General features: G+C 47.6%; 1 protein-coding gene across 3 annotated transcripts in view; it reads right to left on the bottom strand.

Moving 5' to 3' along the window:
• Nucleotides 1-10,054: 10,054 nt before the first annotated feature.
• Nucleotides 10,055-25,815, bottom strand: part of Fam160b1 (family with sequence similarity 160, member B1) — a 28,672-nt gene continuing 12,911 nt past the window's right edge. Inside the window, exons 6-17 of one of the 3 annotated variants that reach the window (XR_001782586.2) lie at nucleotides 20,807-21,100; nucleotides 20,474-20,670; nucleotides 18,935-19,049; nucleotides 18,501-18,577; nucleotides 18,225-18,417; nucleotides 17,756-17,925; nucleotides 17,290-17,389; nucleotides 16,392-16,482; nucleotides 15,386-15,529; nucleotides 14,255-14,395; nucleotides 13,266-13,369; nucleotides 10,055-13,178 (exon numbers count right to left, since the gene is read on the bottom strand). Coding sequence is in view for 2 of the 3 variants with exons in the window: in NM_145505.4 (NP_663480.3) it covers nucleotides 13,073-13,178; nucleotides 13,266-13,369; nucleotides 14,255-14,395; nucleotides 15,386-15,529; nucleotides 16,392-16,482; nucleotides 17,290-17,430; nucleotides 17,756-17,925; nucleotides 18,225-18,417; nucleotides 18,501-18,577; nucleotides 18,935-19,049; nucleotides 20,474-20,670; nucleotides 20,807-21,100 (1,773 nt within the window). In the remaining variant the exon portion in view is untranslated. Of the gene's footprint in view, nucleotides 13,179-13,265; nucleotides 13,370-14,254; nucleotides 14,396-15,385; nucleotides 15,530-16,391; nucleotides 16,483-17,289; nucleotides 17,431-17,755; nucleotides 17,926-18,224; nucleotides 18,418-18,500; nucleotides 18,578-18,934; nucleotides 19,390-20,473; nucleotides 20,671-20,806; nucleotides 21,101-25,815 lie in introns of all 3 variants that reach the window. The other 2 variants (NM_145505.4, XM_030250920.1) reach the window with 2 other exon arrangements.

The raw sequence follows: 25,815 nt of genomic DNA, 5'->3' as shown, positions 1-25,815 counted from the left end.
ACATACAGATGCCCAACATAAATCCTGGGGCCCAGGTGGTAACCTTTTTACTCTGATTAGGAAATGATTTATTGAGGAGAGCTCCAGAGACCTTGCAAAGCACTGGGGTTGGAAGGGAGGTTCCCCTGCAGAGCCCAGCAACCAACAGCAGAAGGAACTGTCGCTGAGAAGGGCTAGGACGGGACGGTAGGAACAACAGAAGAGAGACTCCAGCAGGAGACTTAACATTTACATTTGTGAGCTCAGTGGTGATGAGCTGAATGGAAGAGACTTTTCAATGACACCATCAGAAACAGCCTGGAAGCTGCTGCCAGTACAGGGGCACTACGAGGATTCTACATGGAGATGCTGGCGAGAGAGACTTGGAGAAGCATGCTACCATGTTGTTTCCGAGGCGTAAACCACCCTCTGTGAACCCATTGCTGAGGTGACCCCAACAGAGAAACTCCGAGGAAGGTTCTTCTTCCTTCACTTTTCATGTGAAAACCAAGCAGAAAGCACATTAGTCACTGGGGTCTAGGAGTCACCCCACAAACCACACAGACACCGATCTCTGTTAAACAGGGAATATCCCCTCAAGACTGGGCAACCGGGGCAACAGCTCAAAGCTGTGTGGTGGATACTTCTCAGGGCCAGCTTATAAAGGTTAACGATGCAAGAACCACAATGAGCTCATGCGTAGGAGCTAGAAGTGCTGCCCTGTGATCAGCCCTGACTCATTTTAGACAGAACCGCTCATATTGACCCTTGATGGGTCCTACGTGAGGCTTACGGCTGTGGAATTTCCTAAGATTAACAAACCCCACAACACAGAGAACATAATAGGGCATGTGGTCAGGCATGACCCTGCCCTATGGGAAGTCAAGATCTATGTCTGCATCATTGACCGTCAGGTGTATGTATTACAGCAGTGATATGAAATCATTAGTGGGCAGAACAAAATGGCTACAGCTAGGCTGGGGGCTGGGGGCTGGGTTGAGGACGCTTCAGCATTAGTGAAGGAACAATCCCAGGGCTGCATAACAAGACTCTATCTCACCTTCTCAAAAAAAAAAAAAAAAAAACAAAAACAAAAACAACAACAAAACCCCAAACCAAAACCAAACCAAACCAAACCAAAAAGACAAGAGTTAAGAGTTAGGGAGCAGCTTCCATGGTACACATCTGGGGAATCTGCAGAAAACGGCCTGACACGGGGGCTGAGGAACTGGTAAGGCTTACAAGTCAATAGGAAAATGGAGCCTTTGTATCTATCCAGCATCCTTGTTTAACCAAGAGGTCCATGGTAGTTGAACCATGCTGACATAGATGAAGAAAAAGGACCAACACGCAATGGTTTTGAATCAGAAAGGACCAGCAAGAGCAAGCAGGGCAAATGAGGACAAAGAACTTTTAATAACACGGAGACCTTAAAATGGTGTTGAGATTGAAACGCTCGAGCTGGAATTATCTGTGTCAAATTAATCACTCTTCGCTCATCTTTTCTTCCCATTGAAGTAAAAATGATAATGAGTAACACCACTCTGCAAGATGAGCATCAGCTTCTCTGAAACGCAAGGAGCTCAATGAATACCAATTATTATACGCTGCTCATGAAAAGATGCCAGCCGTTATGGGCTGTGAAAAATATTTTTATTTCAACGTCAATTTTCAAAGAAAACCACCCAGAAATTACTATGCACATTTGCCTCTACAGCTTTGATTTTTAGGATGTGGTTCTGAACCCAGATTCCAGTGAGTCTCCCGTGTGCCTGCCAGCGGTGTGTTCAGGGAAAAGTTCCTCCGTTGATCGGTGTTACACTGTATCATTCTGTGCAGAAACAAAGCCTTTGAAGTATCAGGTCCTCCTTTGTCCAGGAGCCTTGGACCATGAGCCCAAGAGAAAGTGCTAGCTTTCCTCGCTTTCATGTCTGTTGGAACCCAACACCAAGGTGCTGAAGGAATGAATGGTCTGCTCACTAAGCATCACTAGAACAGAATGGAACCAAGCAGCCAGCAAAACTCTCAGGGCCACAGGTTCACCGCCTGCCTACACTGCTGAGAAAAGCAACAGAATGGCGGTCTCAGCAGAAGAGTGTTGAGTCAGTGGGTTTGTTTGCTTCTAGAACACCACAGCTCAGGGGTCTCTAGAAAAGTCTAATAAATTGAGACCTGCCAAGCTGGTCTACTGGAGAATGGAATGAGGGATACATAGGGGAATCTCTACCTTCCAGCTTTGAGGTATAGCTCCATCCACACTAGAGATGTGTGTGTGTCTTCTTGCTTTTCTGCATCACAGTGACACTGGTTTTATGGTTGCTCTCTCATCATTTACAGGCTGGAGGCAGTGAGTGGAGGCCCTTCAGTTGCTCTTCTGAACCACACATCTAGATAGCTCTTCAAGCTTGCAATTCTGGTGATGGCTCTCAGCCTTGGCAGGAGTGGTCTCTTAGATACAGGACACGCGCCTGGCTAGTTTGGAGGCTCTACCCTGATCATCTTTCCTGCCCTCTTCAGCTCACCTCTGGAAAGAATATAGTAAGACTCACGTGGACAAGGTGGGAGGAGCTAGGGAAGGGGAAAGAATAGGATCAAAATATTTTGAATTACAATTTAAAAGCAAAGAACCACTTGGACACCATACTTAATGATGTACAATTATGAAGTAACAACTATAAAAATCCAGACATGTATCCTCCTGCTAAGCCTCAGTTCCTGGCTGAGTAGTATCCTGTAGACAGGGGTCAGCTGGTGTGTTCTGCTTCCTGGAGACGATCTGCTCAGTCCATTGACAGAATCAATACCTTAATACTGTTTTTCTTTTTAGAGAGAGTTCCCAGATACGCTGACTAATCTAACCACAAGGAAGAGTAACGTCATGGTATGACATTATCAGGCACACTGCATGTTTTTTTCTGCCCTTAACTGTGATACTAAGGAAGGCAGGAAGCCCCTTGTCACACTCAAGAAGACGGGAAGAAAACTGACACCATTTTCTCCATGGCTGACCGTGGCCTGGTGGAATCTTACTCAGGGGAGGTTTCTACCGTGCACCGGTCCACAGCACCCACCCACACGTGGCCCCTGGATTTTCCTCACCCAGTCATTCTCATTAGCACCAGTTGGTTCTTTTAATTGTATATGCGCCCCCTCCCAGCGCCCACTGAGAACAGTGTTTTCAAGGGCATGCTTAGAAGAGGAAAAAGAGCAGTTTGCAAACATTTGGTCTAAACCAAATCTTACCCTGTGCATCCGAGGGAAATGCATTGGTACTGGCTTTATCACCTGCGTGGCTTTTCACTTTTGTTTTGTTTCACTTAGACTTTTGACCCTCTGCTCCCTAAGTCCTGAGGTCACAGGCGTTCACCAGCATGCTGGCCCTGGTGCTCTACCTCATTTAGTCCAGTTAAGTCTTTTGGTTTTAATATTTTAGTTGGCGTTTGCTTTCTCTGTGACAGAGCCCCAAAAGGTCATGACATTCCTACTCACCCAGAAGAGAAAATGCACGTTCCAGAGTATAGCTGTAAATAGTTAAGCTGCACGAAGCTCCTGGAAGGTGCTTGTGGGGCGGGCTCTGCACCTGCCCAAGAGCTCTGGATTCATGAATGAAAGATACACACACACACACACACACACACACACACACACACCAGCTTAATTTTTAATATGCCTTACTACTCAATAGTTGGGGCGCTCCTGAACCTCCCCGAAGCTAGCACACACTCCCATCCAGTTTTCCTGAGTTAACACTTTCTAAATCTATATTTTAATATTGCTGCCATTGTTTTCTTCAGAACAGCCCTCCCATGGGGCTGCTTTCCCCTCTGCACCTACATTTCAGCTGTCTCACCTTCTTGCTCTGTCAGTCCTTTGCCCCTCTCACTGTGGGCTTCCTTCTCCCCTGCTGTTTCTTGTGGAGGAATCCTAAAAGTCCCGCCTCTTTCTCCCTGCCCAGACATTGGCCGTTGGCAACTTTATTTCCCAATCAGAGTCAACTGGGGATAGTCTTCCTTTAGCCTACCTGTGGGACACTGCCAACAGGTTTTTGGGGTATAAGAACACAATTAGTATGAGAACACAAACCACTATATCAAAGCACAGTTTCTTTCTGCCAGTCTCAGGACAGAACAAAATAGTTTGACGTGGAGAACATTGCAAGGTGGAGAGAGATTTCAGTTCTTACTGGCTTTATTTTAGTAGTGATATCACAGACTACCCGTGAATCTCCAAAAACCACGGCCCCAATAAGGGTAAAATGTACGGAGTAGGGCTGGAGCTGGGACTCGGTGGTAAAGTGCCAGTGTAAGCATGTGAGGTCTAGGATGATCTCCAGGGAAACTATGACATCTAAGTCAGGAGCTAGGCATGGAGGATCCGCCGTTGAGAGGTGGAGAAACAGAATTGGAGGCCAATCTGGGATACAGGAGATCCTATCTCACTCACTGCCATCGAAAGAGAGGGGGAGGGGGAGGGGCAGGGGGAGGGGGAGGGGGAGGGAGAGGGAGAGGGAGAGAGAGAGAGAGAGAGAGAGAGAGAGAGAGAGAGAGGGAGGGAGGGAGGGAGGGTGGGAGGGAGGGGGGGGAGGGAGGGAGGGAGGGAGAGAGAGAGAGAGAAGGAGGGAGGGAGAGAGAGAGATTCCAGACTTGAATTTCAGATTTTCTCTTTCATTATTTCAAATATTTTATTGTTTGTGGTTTTGAGTCAGGGTCTCACATAACGTTACTCTGGCTGTCCCTGAACTCTTCCCCCTGGAACTCCAGGTCCCCATGCCTCTAACCCGCAAGGCTGGGGTAACAGGAACACACTATCACAGCCAGCTCAGACCTCTCTGTTCAAATGACTCTCCCCATGCTTGCTCACCTGTATTTTCTCTAAGAGTTCACAAGGTGAGTGTTGTATCTGTGCTAACACTAAGCTGCCACAGCATGCTGGCTTACTGAAGGCAGGAATCTCTTCTTCTCTTCTTTCTGTTTTCTGGCACCTTGATACCAGCTTCACAGGAAGTTCTCAGTAAGTAGAAACTTGTTGGGTAAGCACATCTTTTGGGTGAAATAGATATCTTACTTCTGGTGCATTTTCAGAACTGATAGAACACAGGAAAATCTCTGAAGTACCTAACAGGCAAGCCCCTTCATGACGGAGCAAGTCGGGAGTCCCAACTACTCAGAAGGCCCGGGCAGTAAGACTGGGCTCAAGGACAGTCTTGGCTACAGAGAAGAGTCAGGTCTTAGCAACTTAGCATTTGTCTCAAAATGAAGAGCGATCTGGGATCTAGCTCGGTGGTGGAATGTTTGCTTAGTGAGGGCAAGGCCCTACTTTCAACTTTTAGTCCCTGAGGTGGGGAGTGGAGCATCTATATGGAGTTAAAAAGTTGCTTTGATGGCATGACACTTCTTGGACCCTTCAGCATCAAACACGCCAGCAGCGGGCATCTTGCTTGGTCATTCTTCTGTTTGGAAAAGAAAGCTACAGTTTTCCACCAGCAAAAAGGTGACTTTCAAATGTTTATATGACTTCTTTAAATTCTTTTAGGATTACTGATTTCCAGGTAAAACACTGTGAGACACTTTACAGCCGTGTGGATGGATTTTAGGTTGGGGATCCAGTTATGTCTTCCTAAAATTCTATTGTTTTATTTTATTGGAAAATAGACTTTTTCATACAATATATTTTGATTACAGTTTCCCCTCTCCCCCACTTCTCTAAGCCCCACCCCCACCACAATTTGTGTCCATTCCTTTTCTGTCTCACCTTAGAACACAGGCATCTAATAATAATAAATAATAAAATACACTTAGATAAAAAACAAACCAATCAGATATGACAAAACAGCTAAGCAAGAAAAAGAGCCAAAGAAAAAGCACAAGAAACATGTATAGATGCACACGTGTTCTCACACAGAAGGATGCACACACGTGTTCTCACACAGAACTTCTCTAAAGGCACAAAACTGGAAGCCATAATACATCTGTAAGGGGCTGTAGGGCGAAACATGTCCTAAGATAACCCTGAGCTCATTTTCTGTTGCCCAGCTGAGCATGCAGCCTGCTCTTCTGAGTGGTTTGTTTCCTCAGTGAGACTCCCTTGGAGAAAACTAATTTTCCGTTTGCAGCGGCTATCAATTGGAGGTGGCTTCTAGGTTGGGGGTGGGGCTTATGTCCACTTCTCCTTTCAGCTCTAGGACCTCATCTGGTGCAGATCCACATAAGGTCCTGTGCAGCCACAGTCTCTGTGGGTTCAAACGTGCTCTAGCCCTGTTGTATCTAGAAGGCCTTGGTTCTTTGGTATCCTTCATCTCCTGTGGCTATTACTCCTTCCACCTCCTCTTCTGCAGAGTTTCTGGAGCCCCAAGGGGAGGGATTTGATGGAGACCTCCCACTTTGGGCTGAGGGTTCTCTGCATGTCTTGATGTGGGTCTTTGTGTTTGCTCCCATTTGCTGCAGGAGGAGGCTTCTCTGATGCTGAGCAAGACATTTTATTGCTATGTTCCTTTAATAGAACAGTAGTATGTGGTAGGTCCCTGGACTATCTAGCCTTAAGTTGTCCGCTATCTAAGCAGCATTAGGTCTGGGCTCTATCTCACAAAGTGTGTCTTTTGGTTGGCTACTTCCACAAACTTTTGTGTTATTCCACCAATGCGTCTCGCAGGCAGCACCGTTGTAGACCAAAAGCTTTGTGGCGGAGTGGTGTTTGCCTTTCTCCTTTGATAGTGTGCAGAGAACCTTCTGGCACCATCAACACTAGTTCCTAGGGGTGAAGGCTCTAGGCAGGTGTTCAGTGAGTTTGTTTGGGGTTCTCATGGGACCCCCTTGGCCAACAACCTCAGACACATGTAACCCATTCCCGGTACTGCAAGGCTCTCTTGATGATGAGAAATGTCCAGCTGTGGCTACTGTCTCCTTGTTACTTGGCAATTTCATTTAGATTGCCTTCATATATGTATATGTTTTAGGAGGCGTCTCAGGTTTCTGTATGAGCCTTCTAATAGCTCTTAGTTTTCGCTGTCCCTCCCTCCCTGCCAGCTTCCCTTCCTTCCCCAATTGATCTTCCTATTCCAGTTCCCCCAAGCCCCTGCCCAATTATAACTGTTCTGTTTCCTTCCCCTTCCTAGATCTCTCCCTCCCTGAGTCCCTCTCATAACCCCCACATAACCTCTGTGGCTCTATGGAATGTAGCTTGCTTATCAATGACTTAACAGCTGACATCCACATAGAACCAGACATACGCCATATTTGTCTCTCTGGGTGTGGGGTAGCTTTCTCAAGACGTTCTTTAGTTCTATCCATTAACCTGAAATTTTCATTTAATTTTTTAAAAATTCTTTGTGAGTTTCACATCATGCACCCCAATCTCACTCATCTCCCCATCCTCTCGTATCTGCCCTGCCCCCAGTCCTTGCAATCTCCCCCTCAAAAGAATATAAGAGTGAATAAAAATAACACAACCCCCCTTGTCGTGAAAGCGGCAGCGTGTTCCGTGGTACACCCTTTTGTCCACATTTCTTTACTTGCACTTGTTCATTGCAATGAGCTATTGGTCTGTTTCCAGGCCTCCAGCTCCTGCTCCATCATCAATACTGAATGCTCACAGGGCCTCCTCTCTGATATCCTGTTGTTGCCCTGTGTCATGGAGATCCTGCAGCTTTGGCCCCTTCACATGCTCCAGCAGATCACAGATAGAGGGTATGTAGATCTTAGGGGTGGGCCAATTCAACGCCAAGGATCTAGCTTGGGAGGTTGCTGAATTGGTCAGCCTGCCAGCTCTCCTGAACCTGCAACCCCAGGGCAAGCTCTCCAGCACTGCCCTGGCTAGCTCACCCAGTGCCCAAGCTGGCCAGGGGCATCAATGTCAGCTCTCCTGTTGGAGTGTCCTTGAGGTCCTCTCCTCTGTGCCTTCACCACCAGGGCCAACCCTACCGTGCTGCCCAGGTGAGGTGTAGAGTCCACTCTCCCAGGAAGGGTAGGGCCAGCTCTCCTGTTCTGATGACCTCAGAGCCAGCTCTTCCACCTTCCACAGGTGATGATGGGGTGGGGAGCGTCTCTCTCTCCCCCAAGCCGCCTGTGCTCACACTCTTGGAGGGAAGCTCACCCATCCCCCCCCACCATCAGGATCAGCTCTACTATGCTGCCCAGACTAGGGCTGGGGTCATCTCTCCTGAGTATGGCAGCCAGCGAAAGGCAGGGTCAGTTCAGCACAGTGACTCAGAAGGCAGTCCAGACCAGGGACATCTGCATAGCCTTTGGTAGTGATATAGGCCTGGGACATCGACATAGACCCCAAGCCCTGACATGGCCCCTGACAATAGCCTAGGTCTGATGTCCCCATGGCCTTAGGTGACAGGGCAGGCTACTTAGATCAGCATGGCCTGCCCTTGGCTGCAGTGCCCTCAGATATCCACATGGTCTCTGGTGGTAGTCCAGACCAGACACCAGCTTGCCCTTTGTTTGGTAACTTGGGCCAGAGACATCAAGACAGACCCTAGCTGCAGCAGGACTATGGCCCTGCCCCGTGGCAGGCCAGAGCAGGACCTCACTCTAGTTTCCTCACATCTGCCCATTCCTCACTGCTGTGGACTCTGCAGTTCCATCTTTCTCCACAGAGTATGAGCCCCTTGGCTTTGCTTTCTCTTCCATCTCTCCACCCCGTACCCCAACTTTTCTATCTCTCCATCACACATCCTCCATTGGAGTGGCACCTGAGGTGGGTGCTTAGGTGTCTATCCTTCATTGTCCATCCATCCCTTGGTTGTTTCTAGTTTCTGGGTATTATGAACAGAGCAGCAGTTGAACACGGTTGAGCACCTCCGTGGTAGGGTAGAGTGTCCTTTGGATATATGCCCAAGTATGGCATAGCTGATCTTAAGACAGATCAGTTCCATCTTTTCGAGGAATTGTGAGACCTTTTTGCGTAGTGGCCATGCAGTCTAAAATGATGCTTTCATTTGAAACCCTCAGAGACAAGTAAAGATCGTGGGCTCTTGTCACATTAACAAACAAGCTTGGTCTTTTCCAGGTGACTACCCCATTTCCTCCTGAAGCTATTGGGGTGACAGTGACTGAAAAGACCAAGAGGAACAGGTTTTCATCTTATGTGTATATGTATTTTGTCCCCTACCCCTTTTCTTATTAAGGTATTTGGGCAAATGCTCAAGTAAATGAGTAAGTCTATAGTGTGTTTTAAATGTCAGCTAAAATGAAATGCTTTTATAATGTTGGAAAACAGGTTCAGAAGCAGGATTTGGAGGACTCTTTCGCTGAGATTCCCATGAACATCTTCCTTTAGGACATCGGTCCTCAACCTCATGGCCCCTTCTGGGGTCAAATGTTCCTTTCTCAGGGGTATCAGGCATATCACAGGCATATCAGATGTCCTGCGTCAGATATTTACATGACAATTCATAGCAGTAGCAAAATTATTGTCATGAAGTAGCAATGAAATAATTTTACGGTTGGTGGTCACCACAGCGTAAGGAACTGTGTTAAAGCAGCGTTAGGAAGGCTGAGGACCATTGACGAAGAACATGACTCTCAAGGAGGGAATTGAAAAATCACGTTAAATTGACCCAGGGCAACGATGGGTGCTGAGCTCTCCCACAGATGATATGTGGCGTTCTCCCTATGAAGGGTAACCATGGGACTCAATGGCTGTAGTGTCCCTTTGATCGCTAGGGTGAAGAGAATAGCTGTTGCCGTGTCCTTCGGCGTGATGGTACATTTTCACCTGGGAACCTGTCAACACTCCTCACTCTCCTCAAGGAGCCTGGTGAATGGCTGGTGGGTCTCGTCCTTCAGTGGGGTAGCCTCTGCTAAGGGGCAGGAAAATTCACACCCTCGTGTGCTCGTGCCAGCAAGTCTAACTTTAGTGGATCAAGAGGACACAAGTCCCAGGAGATCTGTGTCGGGAATAAAGTGTCCAGCCAGTGGGCAGGGGATGAGACAAGGCAGCGGGGTGAAAAGTGACCAGAGTACACCATATCCATGGGAAGATGTCAAAGCTAGGAAGAATCCTACCAATCTCACACTTAGCAGTGGGTAAAACGTTTTCAGTTAGAATTCTACAAAAATATACGACAATGTTCTGTTTAAGTTACATTGATTTATTTTTCTTGATTTCCCTCTTTGTCCTGCATGCACTGTTAGCGCAAGAGCTGAAGCTGACGTCCACCTGCCCGGAGGGGACGGTGGGCACACAGTCACCCGAAGAGCTTCCTCATCGGTGGCCTGGGAATCCAGACCTTCACAGCACTGCTAGTGACCCACATGGCGCGTGGAAAAATATGCCAAATATTCTGTTTAATGTAAACAAGGCAGGAGGCCGACAGAGTATCAGTGACAGTATTTTACAGGGCCCAGAAGAGGATTATCTAAGTGTTACGATGACATGCATATCTTACTTTATTGATCAACCAAAAATGTAAAATTACCATAGTTTGTGGGTTTGGCATTTCACCGTAACTTCTTCTGTTACACGGTAAACTTCATAATTAAATGGTAACTAGATAGTAATGTAATAACTTATGGAGACTTTACCATGAAAAGTATGAAATAATTCTATAATTTGTGCCCTGTAAAATTGAATGTAACAATCTTTACACTAGCAACAGTGTAAGCAAGCTATGAGGACTTTGGTCCTTTTATAGATATACAGATATATATATATACATATACACACATGTCTATATACACACATGTACACACAATAATATACAGTTAGGCCAAAAGCTGTGAATCTACAGCTTCATATTGCACAGGTAAGTTATGAGAACATTACATACTTATGTGAGCACAACAGTAGAGACTGGCGAAGACAAATCTGATTCGGTCAAGTGAAAAATGGCTCATTACTGAAAAGAAACCAGACTACATTGTTAGAAAGTGGGGAAACAATGTGCATGCTTATTTCCTGTTTCTACAAACACAAAGCAGGCTGGAACTCAGTCTGACAACCACTTGCTAAGGTGGTACTTTCCACTCAACACAGTCTATGGAAGAAATCCTGCAGTCTCGGAGACTGTGAGAAAAATCTTAGGTGTGGCTCGTGGTTTCTTTAAATCAACTCAAACCCAGCTCCGTGACTTGTGCTGACTCTGGGTCTGGATTAGATATGAGAAAGGAATTAAACTTAGATGAGAAACAGGCTAACCTGAGCTGGCTGCAGGGCAGGTCATTAGGACAACTTGGGAAAAGCGTATCGTCGGGAGCAGCAAACACGCAGGGGAGAAGCTTTGCCGAGCTCATGGCGTGGGCGCCATAGGTCCAGCCGAGAAGCGAAGTGTGAGTATTTTGGTCTAGAGCTCACCTCACTGGTAGCCCACAGAGCACTATGAGAACATTAACAAACACCTGTACCTCTCAATGCCTTATCTCAAAATCACCACCATCAAAGTCGACGGTAGCAACATCTGAAGGAGGAAGAGCTGTGGGGGATTCTTGCAGAAACTTGTCAATAAATACAACAGAGGGAACCACTGCTCGCTGCTCAGAGCCACGGAAGGAAGGCCACACAGGGGACCGCTGCCTCCCACTCTGGTTCTCTTTCTGACTTAACGGATTTCTTGAAGGAACCGAGAAAGATTCCCATTGTGTTAGAAATATAGAGTAGTTTCGTTTTTTGTTTTTTTTTTTAAACAATGATGAACATTCTGGAAATGAGGCCACTCTTCATCTTCTGGTAGTTTGTTCCTTAGTAGCAAAACCAAGCTATACAATGAATCTGAAACCCTAGAAAAACAGACTGAGCACAGTGTCAAACAAGCTCCGAGCCATGCCGCGGCCGTGGCTGTGGCTGTACAGCTCAGCTGGTGACTGCCCCCCCCCCCCGACTGTCTCCCTCATCGTAACGGCCAGTGAAGAGGAAGAGGGGCTGCTTAACGCTTCAATAAGGACGAGGACAGGAGCTCCAGAACCACAGCCAAGAGACCGAGTGACCGGCATCAGTCAACTAAAGACTAGACAGACAAGGGAACAAGATGTCCGTGTGTCCTGCAGCTGTACCCTGCACCTTGGCTAACCAAGACATCCCTGCATCGGCACCACTCACATGCATGCACGCAGGCAAACAAGCACGCACGGACGCACGCACGCTCTGCTTCCTTAAATCCTTAAGGTGTAAACTGAACATGAAGAGACTTAAAACAAAATCTCTTTAGAATCACTTAAGACAAAAGACTGAACCTAATAAAGAGAACAGTGAACACTGAGAGGCCCACTGCACGCCGACTGTCGCCCCAGAGCCAGGTCCTGCTAACACTGCCACACACGTCAGTACGGAAGTCAACCATAAAGCAATTTCATAAAGCAATTTCATAAAGCAATTTCAGAGAGGAAATGGGGGGGGGTCTCAACCCAGCATCTGTTAATTAGCTTAAAAAAAAAATACTGTTTTAGCAAACACTACCAACGATGAGCATAAATCTAATGCTGTTGCAAAAATGACAGCTGTAAATAAACTGGGAGCCACGCATGAAAATCAACCACAAATATGACTGTGTGCACAAAAGAGTAAAAGAACATTTCTTTAAAAATATATATAATATATTAAGAATTTCTTTATCATATTAAAGTGTTATTCTTACAAAAGCTGAAGGAGTCGATGCTGCTACGCACCCAGCTCCTCCTCCAGACTCTCGATGGTTCCTCAGCGACGACGTTTTTCCTCATTTAGTTTCCCTAAATATTTTGTATGATAAGAATCTTAACCTTAAAAAGTTATAAAATTAGTGATTTTTTTTTTGCTGCTTATTAATACAAAAGAATATAAGCATTCGAGTCCCAGAGAATGTCAAAATGCTTTGCTGCTTAAAAGGATATTAAAAGAACAAAAATGCCAGCCAAGTTCCTGACATCACAAGCTTTGCAGCTTCTCGGTCACTGGAGACCCAGTCTCCTCAGGTCTGATTGTTTCCTGGGTTTGAACAACGTGCAACCATACAGGGAATCATTATGGCAGAGCGAGAGGAAGCAACACCAGGCCTCACTGAGAGCAGTCACGCAGTGGATTCTTAACATTCTGTGCAGTTGACTCGATACTTCATTTGCAAGGCGTTTTAGCCTCTCGTGGCTGAGCGGAGGAAATGTGCAGTGACCCGGGGCCTTCACGGCGTGGCGGAAGCGTGGTACTTAACAAAGGCAATGGCCGCCAGCTCCTTGCAGAACTCCTCTAACACAATCACACCCTCCAGCAGTGTGATGTGGTCAACGCTGGAGAGAACAGACAGAAAATCAGAATAGCAGTGCAACCCTGAGACGGGAGGATTTCCAGCTAAGGTCTATAAAACTCTGACTCACATGGGGCCTTCAGGCTCCAAGCCAAGCAGCCGCTTTCTGACCAGGAGAAGCTTGGGGGTGAAGTCTTGAATGCGCTGGATTCGAACCATGAGGTCACCAACAACCTGCATAGAAATGAGAAGTGAGGGACTCAGCTCCACAGGGCTCTTTCTGAGGTACCTTCCTTCCCAGTCACCGGGATCTATCTATGAGCAATCATCTTCTATTTAATCTTCAAAATTAAACGTCAGGGCTGGGAGGGGGCTCTGTGGGCGCTGGGCTTGCTGTGTCAGCATGAAGACCTGAGCTGGGATCCCCAGCATCCACTCGAGGCTGGGAGCAGTGTTGTGTACCTGCAACCCGGCACTGGGGACAAGCCCTGGTTGGGCAAGGGGACTCACTGCCAGCCCACCTCACTGAAAGGTGAGCTGTGGGTTCAGCAAAAGCCACCCCTCAAACGCTGAGGTGGAGAGTGACCAAAGGAGACTTCAACCTCTGGCCCCCACAGAAGCACACCTGTGTAAACACGCATGCAACTATGCATACACGCACATATGCGCGCTATGTAAATAAAATGAAATTTTGGTTTACTTACTTTATTCATATGAGTGTTTTGCCTACTTGCATGTATGTGTACCACATGTGCCTACTTGCATGTATGTGTACCACATGTGCCTACTTGCATGTATGTGTACCACATGTATGCCTGGTGCCTGTGGAGTTCAGTCGGTATTGGATCCCCTGGAACTGGAGTTAAGGATGGCTGTGTGTTCCTGCGTGGGTGCTGGGGACTAAACCTGGGTCCTTTGCATAAGCAAGTGCTCTTAACCCCCGTGGCCCGTGTTTTAGTGACTTCAGTGAATTCCTGTAGCTCTCTACTGGCTCCGGATGAGTAGCAATTGCCTACAAGCAGCAGCTATGTCTTTCTTTACACTCGATCCACACGGGGAGATGAGGATGCTGCTCTCAGAGTTGACTGATCCCAGAGAACAGAACATCAGTGAACTCACCCTGACAATCACAGAGAAGAGAGACCTGCAGCCAGAGGCCAGGTTGATGTAAGGATCCAGGAGGTACTCGTGCGTGTGTGGGTGAGGGAACAGCGAGAGTCTGGACAGCACTGAGGTCACCTGCAGATTCACATCGTACGGCTGTGAGGAAGAAGAGCAGAGCGTTTGTGTCTGTGCCTCCAGGACCAGGGTGACACTGCCCCCATCCACAGTGCTGAGACTTAAAACAGAGATCAGGCATGGGCACCCACAGAGACAGCAGGCCATCACAACCCACCATCCTGTCAGGTACAGCTCTGACTGAGAACCACAGAGGACACACTGAACCATAACTCAGCACACTATGCAGCTCCTTAGACACTCCTGCACGTGGGGCCACAAGGTCAGAACCTTTGCTGTTCCCTGCTGCTTGCTGGCCCTGGAAGCCAGCACTAGAGGACGGTGCCGCTCAGAACTTCTCATGGGGGCTCTCACCCAGCCTAGCTCTCTTTCCCCAAGCAGCCAAAGGAAACTGGTTGGCTTAAAACTAACTGCCTAGAAGAGACAGGCAAGGCAGCCTGGGACAGCAAAGGTGATTCAGGACCAAGGTTAGAGGCACAGTGGACTCTGCTCTCTGTTTCCATGCCCTGACACAGTGAAAACTAACCCCTGAATCTCTCGTCCTCAGGAGAATGGCTGGGTGACATGTTGATGGCTTTAGACGCACCCACCCCCATGCTCTTTTACAAGGTACCCAAAACATAACTTATGGCTCTAAGGTCAATTGTCGGCCTTCTTACCACTAACTCATAAATACAAGGATTTTTTTTTTTGAGAAAAGAAACTTCCTACAAGTCACCCATTTTCAAAATCTTGCCTCAAACAAGACAAAGGAAAGGAAATCTGAAGTTCCAAGAAGGGAGAGTTTAAAATATATTTTCCTGCTTATAAATATGGCAACAGAATACACACACACACACACACACACACACACACACACACACACACACATGCACCTCTCCTTCAAGAGCCCATCAGCTGTAGGCACTCACAACCTATGACAGTCATCTATCAGAAAGACTAAGATCAGCCAAGACTACACCCTGGGGCCAACCACAAAAGTATGAAAATCGGGACCTTCCGATGGATTACCTGATCGAGAATTCTTCCCATTCTGTCAAATAAAACTTTCAAAAAATGTCCTTCAAAGAAGGCTGCTTCTAGGTCACACTTCTCCAGTGGTTTGGGGGCTCCTGGCCACTCCCATCGTGAGCAGATAGCACAGTAGTCTCGGAACTATGAGGAAAGCATTTGGATCATTAAAGAGCAGCCGAGAAACAAGCGGAGATGAACCTGAACTTCCTGAGATACTCTCAGCTGTGCCCGAGGAGCCGTCAGAACCAGGCAGGAAGGATAGGGATCGTCACACTGAGCCCATGAGGCTGGTGGGGAAAGGGCGTGTGTGACTTCAGTCACCACGGCAGACTTGGAGAACATTTGGTTCAGAGCCAAAGTCTCCTGTGAGGTGTTCCATGTAAAGGGTGGATGCCTGCTACCAAGCAAGCTTGCTGTTCTTAGAACAGACAGTGGGCATGTCACTGTGAACGGGTGGAACACTGCTCTCCAAAGTGGGGACCACGGGCCAGTGCTGATCCTCAGAGTCACGTGACCATGAGCAGAGGTAAGAGTGGAAAAGCAGGAGGTAGGTTTCAAAGCCCTCATGACACGACTAGGCAGCTTCACGTCGGCCAGGTCTGACACGGAAATAACTGCAATTTTTTTCTGTTCTCGTTTTTCTAGTAATTCATTATTTACTGTGTTTAATGAAACATTAGCATATGATAGAGTGAAAATAAAAACTAGTCTTTGAGAGCCAGGTATGGTGGCACACATCTGTGATCTTGGCACCTGGGAGACGGACGCAAGAGCTTGAGGCCACGAGCAAACTCAAGGCAGCCTGGGAACCAGAGACCCCGAGCCATCAAGAGTGAGGAATGAGCAAATGACTTCTCACTGCTCAGGTGAACCTACGCCTTTCTCTGCAGTCAGGGTTGCTGGCAACTGGGCAGAGTAGTGTACGTGGGGGGCAGGGGGGGCACGACACATGTGTGTCCATTTACACCCCCACGTCCCCTAGTCAGTCAGTCATGCCTCTTACCTGCCTGTGGGCGTCTCGGAGGTAGGTGTCATAGCCGGTGCCCTCCACGTGGTAGGAGGACTTTGCGTCATCTGGCACTAGACAGAGAAAACTGAGGGGAAGGGCTGTGATGAGCACAGGCGCTTCGTGGCAGCACCGGACACACCACAAGAGGAATTACAAGCAATCGTAACCGGTAACAAGAGCAACAGGAACTTGGAAAATCAGAGCACAGGGCGGATTTTGATAAATGGCCTCTGCCCTCAGATTAAGTTAAGGCTTTATTAAAAAAATAACTAATTCTGCATGTAACACAAACAAGCCTAAGAGGGCTCAATGTCTGGACTGTGGCACAATGGATTGCTTTACTTATTAATCTTAAAAACTGTATATAAGTAACTGAACTTGAGATGTTTTTATGGACTATAATTTCATATTTGAGCCAAGTGCCATTTTTTTTTAATGTCACTTGCCAGAACCAGGCAATGACAGAGTTAAAAGCAAAGACGCCAGGGAAAACTGTCATGAAAAGACACTAGAGAAAAACGTAAAAAACACACAGATTGAGAAACGAACAGTTTGTCCGTGTTGCTCTAGCTGTGAACTATGCAGCGTGAAGTCCCAGAGTTAATCCCTTAGCTTCTGCGTCTGTCTGTCTGTCTCGGTAACTTTTCCCTGGCGTCTGTCACAGTGCAGGCTGACCTCAGAGGCTTCTTATGGTGACTGGTCAGTGCTCTGAATGCAAATGACTTCTCTATGAATACTGACTTTTCTCCTGGTATCAACTGTTGTCCCCAGCTCCATGATCAACACCAAATCCCTGGCAGCACCTGTATTCACAGTGCACTCCTGGGACTGCCTAAGGGCAGAGCAGCCCGGCTCAAACACGCGACACACTCACGACAATCACGCGGCTCACCTGTTGACCACTTTATGCACTTCCGTCTTGCCATCATTTTTGGGATGGTCTGGGCTGGTGCGGGGTGAACAAATCCACTCTTGGTTGGGCAGAGTGTTATCTGGTGAAATGTCAGTAAATAATGGATCTTCCTCCAGATCTCTATGTTTAATTTAATGATGTATAAAAAACAACATTTATTATGATATTTTCTAAACCAAAAGAGTCTTCTGCTAGTTTCTGAGATATATTACATAATTTTTCTAATACAAAGAAATCAGGACTGAATGCATTTAACACGCAAATGACCGTTTTTCACTAACAATCTCAATGGTTCACTATTACTTTAGCTAAAGCTCAAAGAGTATTTATATTTAGCACCTGCCATCTACGGGGAGTGGGTAAGCTGCTGGAGGCATTGGTCAATGCACCTGTAGAGAACCCAAGTCCTGGCTGGGGAGACGCCGCCCACAGAGCGGACACTTACACGGCGCCTGCTATCAGCCCGTTCTCCACCACGTCCTTGTCTTCCGGGCAGGAAGGTTTGTTCTCCGTATAGTTTCTTTCTTCCAGGTTTCTCAAGACCAGGTTGTAGAGGATGTGTTCATTGGGCTTTTGTAGGAGATGCTCAAACATCCTCAGGGTCATGATGCTGATCTGAAACCAGGTTCATGGAAGCTGAGGGGCACCTTCCAGTCAGGTGCCCTTCGAGGGTCAGAGCCACGTGAAAGAGACCCATCTGAACGGTCACAAGCAGAGGCCATTGAGGTGGCTCTCTGGGTAACGGTATCTGACACCAAGCCTGATTACCTGAGTTCAATCCTGGGGACACATGTGCCACCACCCGATCCCTCCCCACCATCCCACCCCTTCCTCCTCACAAAATAAACCACAGGAACATTAAAAAAACCAACATTTCCAAGACTCTAAGTCCAGCACAGTTGAACATGGCTTACCTCATCAGATATGTGATCGCAATGTTCGATTAACCTATGTCTTAGAGGATGTCTGCTAATTTCTGACAGAGTTTCTGGCTCCCTCTGTTCTCCGAGGATGAAGACCACCATTTCCTGAAGCAGGACGTCTGAGGTCACTTGCCGGACGATGCGGTGCAGCAAGGCCGTCGAGGTCAGAATCCCCATCTCAGAGCTGGGAGGAGCAGACAGGGAGGGGGGGTCAGTGGGCAGAAATGATACAGCGTGGCTAGTTCTGCAAGGTGAGAGGACACTCACGTCTGCATCAGCTGGGGTTCCATGACACCAACAAAGAACCTTTCGTGGATGGCTTTGGCGAGAGCAACAGCAGCAGTCTAGAAGGTGAGCATCAATAAATGGACTTGGCCTAAAGACAATGAACTCTCCCTAGACGTCAGCACCACGTGGAGCTGGGAGCCAGCTGGGTCCTGTGCAAGGGCATCATTTGCTTCTGTACCACCCCCACTCCCCTCAAAACTAAGAACTGGGAGTGTGTGTGTGTGTGTGTGTGTGTGTGTGTGTGTGTGCGTGAAGATCCCAATAAGGTAACATCTCTCCAAAGGGGAGAGTTCATGAGTGTTTATAGGCACTGTGCGGGACACTCAAGGCACAATTAAGACACTTTTGGAATAGTGATTCAAGTTTTACTTAATAAACACAAGAACTATCAATAAATAACAAAGAGTTTAAACCTTTTGTGCCTCCTTGATGAGCTGATCACAGTAATCGAACCAGGAAAGAAATGAAATTAAGGCCCGCTTCCCCGGGAACGCCGAAGCGTCTTCTTTATGGCTGTATGAGTCCAACCTGTGAGACACAGAGAACAACCTGAGGCCAGGCAAGTGTGGACACAGGGAAAGGAGGCCCCTGAATGAGCTCATTCAATACACAGAGCAACACTGGGTACCAATCAGAAGATACTTATGGGAGACGCAGATAAGAGATGTCCCTTCATACAAAAGCCATAAATCAGTTCACTCCTGAAGCTGGAGGAGGCTAATGCAGAGGACCGTCCGGACGGCAGGGACTTGACCAAGGTGCCAGCCGAGAGACAGTAGAGGAGCAGGAATGGGACGGAAGGTCTGCCAAGGCAGGCTCCCTCTGCCCTAGCCCGCAATGTGCTCATGACCTTAACAACTGCGGCTGCCTGTGGGACATTAGCAAAACAGCGTGGCAATCTTCAGAGAGAGTGGCAAAGGTAAATAGATTAAAATATTAGGCCGTCATCAATTGGTCTCAATTGGTCTCGGTGGGTTTAAAACAAAAGGGGCTACTGAGCAGGTGGGGGACAGATGCCGGGAAGATCTCAGAGGAGTTGGGAGAGGTGTGAATATGGCCGGAATACAATAGGAAAGTCTCAAACAATTCATATCAATATTTAATTTTTAAAACAAAGAAAACATTAGGCTGCTGACAGGTGGCAAGTTTGTGCATAGTTCTTAATGTTGCTTTTATTTTAAAATAATTTATAAATGTTATGCAAATTCATATTCTCTTAAAGATTTTTACATTTAGTGTATGCAATGTGTATGTGTCTAGAAATGTGCATGTATGTAGAAATGTGTGGTATGCAATGTGTGTATAGAAATGTGCATGTATGTGTGTAAAAATGTGTGTACATGTGTGACTGTATGGAAATCCAAGCTGGGCCCGATGCACAGGTCTGTTACAGCTGCTACTTAGAAGGCTGCGGCAGGAGGATTGCCATCTCAGGACCTGCCTAGACTACAAGAGAGGTTCAAGGTTAACCTGAGCAATTAAATAAGTCCCTATTTCAAAATAGAAATCGAAAGCGTAGCTCAGTGGTGTGGTGCCGCATTGCCAAGTCTGTGTGTATGTGTAGAAGTGTACATGTGTATATGTGTCTGTGTGTGTGTGTATGTGTGTGTGTGCATGCATGTGTAGGAATGTGTGTAAGTGCAGGTTCCCACAGCAGCTAGAAGAGTGGGTCCCTGGATCGCTGAAGGTTGTGAGCTGCCCTGTGTGGGTGCTGGGAACCAAACTCTGGTCTTCTATAAGAACAGAGTTGCCTCGCTAAGCCAAAAGCCCTATTTTCTAATAAGAACAATGTGGTGAGTTTGAGAAGCAGAATATGATGCCTGAGGCAAAGGCAAGGGTATCTGAGCTCGGCCAGCCTGACCACTAAGTGACTGAAGATGAGAATATCCCACTCACTGATCCCTGGTACTGCTACACCTTCATAGAATGAACACAGAACGAATAGCACTTACCCCCAGTTAACTGCCTCCACGGTTTCAATGTCTAAGGGGTCCACTGACTGAGGTAGAGCCTTGTACAGGGAGGTGAGTCTGCCGGTCAGCAGCTCGCACAGGCAGGTGCTCTGAGCAAGGCACTTGGCAGCCGCAGGCTCCGGTAGGCTCACCAAGAGCATCAAGCCCTCGCAGGCCTTCACAGCTATCCGGCCGTCCTAAGAAAGAACGCACACGGAACTTGTCAAATTCAACGTAAAAGGACTCAGTGTTTTTCATTAAAGGAAGAATAAATGTGTTTCTACTTTAAATACGTATCGAAATCATGTGGGAGGAAGTAGGAAGCTGACTCACAGGACTTCTTGTCAGGTTTAACAAAGAATTCACTAAGTTGTAGTCCTGGTTTGGCCGGACGGCAGAGGCCTCCGGCAGTGAGGTGACATTGAGGTCATCTAGGCTTGCAGACAGGTCATCCATCTGGTGAGGGGGCTCTTCCTCCGACTCCGTGGGCTCCACCCCAGTAGCACCTGACAGCTCCTGGGGCTGCTGGCACTGGCTGACGTCTCCTGACCCCGGGTCCTGACCTTTTGGGCCATCCTCTGAGATGACACTCAGAGCTCCTCTGGACACCAGGGACTTTGATTTGTTCTGAAAAGAAGTGTGTGTCTCTGTGAGGGTCATGTCCAGAACAGAAATCATGCCACATAGCTACCACCTCCAATGACCAAAACCCAGCAATCATCTAAATGGCCTCCCTTCTCCCTGCCTTCTTTTCTGGTGATGTGCTGGGAACCACGGCCTGGGCCTCGTTCAGCTAAATGAGCTCTCTGTCCGCCTCTAGAATCATCTCTGGTGCTAACAGGTTTGGGGGCGGAGGGGTGGGGGGAAGGGAGAATAGCCATGGTGCTGGATATTGGATGTGAGCCTCACACATGCTTGGCAATGCGGCACCACACCACTGAGCTACGCTTTCAATTTCTATTTTGAAATAGGGCCTTATTTAATTGCTCAGGTTAACCTTGAACCTCTCTTGTAGTCTAGGCAGGTCCTGAGATGGCAATCCTCCTGCCGCAGCCTTCTAAGTAGCAGCTGTAACAGACCTGTGCATCGGGCCCAGCTTGGATTTTTCTATGATTAGTGTTCCCGGTGCCTAATGGCAGGGGTGGCAAGTGTTACATGAAATGAAAACATACAGACTTAGGCCACCTCTGAGACGTGACAACCCTCCACACTAAACGCGTGCATCTTCCCCTGCCCGGGCAACGCCAACCTTAGTGATAACTTTCTGACTACTGTAAAGCACTGGTACTGGGCTTACTGTGACTACAGATACATCACCTCCATGTTAATCCTGCTAGGGTCATGGAGGAGAGGCCAAAACTCACAAGTTCAAAGGTCGACAGCATTAGACTTGAGGTTTTCACACACACACACATGCACACACACACACACAAAAAAAAAACCTCAAATTTTCTTCAGTTTGTCAGAACTTTTTCTGAGGTTTTTTTCCTTTACCTCTGCTTGGGAAAACACAAGAAACTACCCCTAGGACATTTTTATCTGTGTCTGAGGCCACAACTTGTTTGATCCTCACACCCAAACACAAAGAGATTCTTAACTGGAGCAAATCATTAGCTTCCTACTTGACGTGACAACGGAAATCATGCAATTTCACAGGGTAAAGTTCACTGGAAGCTAGCCTCTCCACAGGGCTCGCCGTGCTGACGACGCCATGGAGGCACAGTTGTTAGAAACATTGCCACTGCTGTATGAGGATCACCAGGCCAATCATGAGACAGGTGAGACCATGCCACACAATCCAAACAACTCATGTAGTGAACGACTTGCCAATTCCCTACACAGTCTACAGCATACCGTACTTTACAAAAGAGCAGCGCTTGGACCTGTGAGATGGCTCAGAGCAAAGGTATTGGCTGCCAAACTTATGATCTAAGTTGGATCCCAGAGCCACACAGTGGAGCAGCCCAGCTCCCACAAGCTGTCCTCTGACGGTCACACACACCATGGCGTGTGCCTGCCTGCCACACGTGCACCAAACACACTGTTTAATTACAAAGAGCAAGCGCGGCATTTTCCTCTCAGTTTCTAATTCTGTCAGAACTGCTGTGTCCAAGAAGAGTGCAGAAGAAGGAAGGCCACTCGCTAGGCTGCCATCATGGTCTTCTGTGAGGCCAACAAGACAGACAGGTGCTAGGGACTACAGAATGTGAACACGGAGGCAGAGCCAGGGAATCCGCACTTAGCTCCTGCGTGATGAACTACGGCCATACTGCGTGTGCTTCCCGTTCCTCTCGAGGATGGATCTTATTGGTGCGACAAATCTGTTTGGGTAGCTCCTGACAACACAGGTATCATGTGTGCAGATAACTCCCAAGCCTCTTAAACCAAGACTTCAGTGACATCAGATACCAGAACTTACACCCATATGGGCATCAGGACAGCTCCAGGTAAGGAGAACTGAAATACCATCATCTCTTCAAAGCAGGCTCCTCCAGGCTCCCCTGCTTTGCTCCTGCGCTGGCATCACTTCTCTGTATCCCACATTCCAAGGGCCTTTCCAGTATCCACACATGAGCATCCTGCAGCACTCTGAGCCTGCCACGGACACTGCAGACTGGGGGCCCACTCAGCTCAACTCACTGCTTCCCACTCCCCCACACGTCTCTCCCTAAAGTAATCTACTCTAAAATGCTGCCTGAAATGTCAGGTATTAAGGCCCAGATCTGACCGCATAATAACAATCCCTGCTAAAATTCATTGGTGGCTCCAAGTGACAAGAACACATGAGCCATTTGGTGCCACAGCCAGTCCCAGCTCGTCTGTCCGGTCTCTTCACATCCCGACTTGTGCTGCTTCCCGCACATGCTCATTCCTTTCCATGTGAGCATTTCTCCAGGCCCATCTGGAAGATGACCTCGTCCAGGAAGTCTTTCTGATGACCCTGAGCAGATATAATTGATCCATTCTAAGGACACTTCTCCAGTTTCTTTTGCATCCATTTGGTTCTCAGCTTACGCCACCTGAACGCATGTCCTGCCCTGTTCATCAGAAGGGCAGCAGCTGGCTCTCACTCTCCTACCACATGCACTGAACACAGCAGATGCCTGTAACGACCAGTTACAGGGACAGTTTCAGAGGAGCAGGGCTGGAGAGCTGCAAGGCAGTGGTGGGCAGTAACGATGGTTACCATCCATAGTAAAGCCCCGCCTCCCACAGGCTGTCAGTCATCGAGGATCAGTCACGCGCTGACCAGTGAGGCAGAATCATGGACTGCAGGACACAAGGTGACCAACAGGAGGGAATAAGAGGCACATTAGCAATTCTCAAACTCAGAGGCAGTGATGGCTTCGATGGATTCAGCGCTCCGGCTGTCTGAATAACAGACATGTGTTCCGCGTGTAAATGGTTCTCCAAAGACAGCTGTGTCACTGGCATCTCACGGCTGACAGACGAGAGCCTGTGGATTTTCTGCTTTTGGTCGATGTAATCCATAAGACAGGTTTCAGAGGTTTCCAGATAAGTTTGGGGCTAAATCCATGTCTCTAAACTACTAAGTGTCTAAGACAACAGTAAAAAGAAGAAGAAGAAAGAACTTTGAAAAGAAAACCCCAGCCACGAGTAGCGGCCACACTAGTAAGCCTAGACAACACTGAGAATTCTAGCCAGCCAGGGCTACAGAGTGAACTTCTGTCTCAAAGAGAAAGCCAGCCAGGCCTGGAGGCAGAGGCAGAAAGAGCTCCCCAAACTGTCATGGACGGGCCCTGGTGTTGTTGGTATGTTAATGCTGATTCAGCTCTCTTGTGAGGGATGTAGACAAGGAGTGAGTCACACTCAGGTGACTTCTTGTGAACCAATCCCCTAATGAATAAAGGAGCCAATCACTGAGCAAGTAGGCGGGACTTCCGGGTAGGAGAGGGGACCAGAGGAAGAAGAGCTAGGTCCTTTTGGACTGGGATAGCATGAGGCCCAGATATAATTACTAGTGTCTCCTGGTTTCAATGGTGGATCTGTCAGGATTCGCCACCGGAGGAATCAGATTTAATAGGGCTTACAAGGTTAAGTTTTAGTTGTTGCTCCCAGAGACTGAGTTGCCATTGATTCTGAGCTAAGTTTGTGTGGTGTTTTTCTTCTCGCTGCTATTTGACTGGGTTCCAGACAGAAAGGTTCGCCTGATGTGCACCACAAAGGCCGAGGGGGCTTTGAAGCACCGGGCTGGGGTGGTAATGACCCGCCAGTGGGAATCTAGCGAACTGGGTGGAGACGTGTCAGGAGCTCCGGACCAGAGTCTCCGTGAGATAAAAACAGGTCGACCATTGCCTGCCAGTGCATGGCTGGCCAGGCCGCTGGGACAACGAGTTTCCAGAACAATCGCAGGAATATGACAGTTCATTTTTAATATTTCCCCCAACACCAAACTAAAGGCCAGCCTGGGCCCACAGAGGAAGATCCTATCTCAAAACACAAGCAAGGTAAAGAAATCTCAGAGCTAAACTAACTTTTTCTTAGTCATAAAGAATAAAAGAACTGAAATGCAGCCAAAGTAACATCTTTAGGAAGGCATAGTCTTGACTAACAAGCGTTCTGAAGCAAACTTGAAAGACAAGATAATGACTGCACTTGTTAACAGGAACAGAGACAGGCGTTTCTTGGCCAGAGTACTACGCACAAAATTAATAAATTCACGAAATTTTGCAGCTGAGCTGCCTGCTCATTGCTGGGAATGTTGCAGATAGGACCCCCAATTATTTACTCAATAGCAGAAGAGAAACCAACATATTAGAATGTCAAACTCTAAGAAAAACTAAAAACTTCACAATGCCCTGAAACCGTGGGTGACCACAAACACTGCTGATGGCAAAGTCACTTTTCCTAAAGTATGCCTCAACGATTACACTGCTAAGAAAATAGACAGGGGCTGAGGCCTGGCTGTGCTGTCAGCACCTCCCCTGCAAGCATGAAGGCTTCGCTGAGAGTCCTGGCACCCGGCAGAGCGAGGACAGGAAGCTCCCGGGGGCGCCTGGGAGCCAGTCTATCCTAATCGCTGAACCCCAGGTTTGGGGAGGGACTCTGTCACACATGCACACATGATATGTAGACATTATTTTTAAAAAGAGATTGAAGACAGGCGTGGTGGCGTACACCTTTAATCTTAGCACTCGGGAGGCAGAGGCAGGTGGATTTCTGAGTTGGAGGTCAGCCTGGTCTACAAAGTGAGTTCCAGGACAGCCACGGCTACACAGAGAAAACCTGTCTCGAAAAACCAAAAAAAATAAAAAATAAAAAATAAAATAAAATAAAAATAAAAAAAGATTAAAGGAAAAAAGAAAGTGAAGAAAAGCAGA

This window comes from Mus musculus, chromosome 19 (assembly GCF_000001635.26).
Source record: "Mus musculus strain C57BL/6J chromosome 19, GRCm38.p6 C57BL/6J".
NCBI classification, from domain to species: domain Eukaryota; kingdom Metazoa; phylum Chordata; class Mammalia; order Rodentia; family Muridae; genus Mus; species Mus musculus.
Note: the sequence above shows the minus strand (reverse complement) of the source record. Positions and strands in the feature narration are given on the sequence as shown.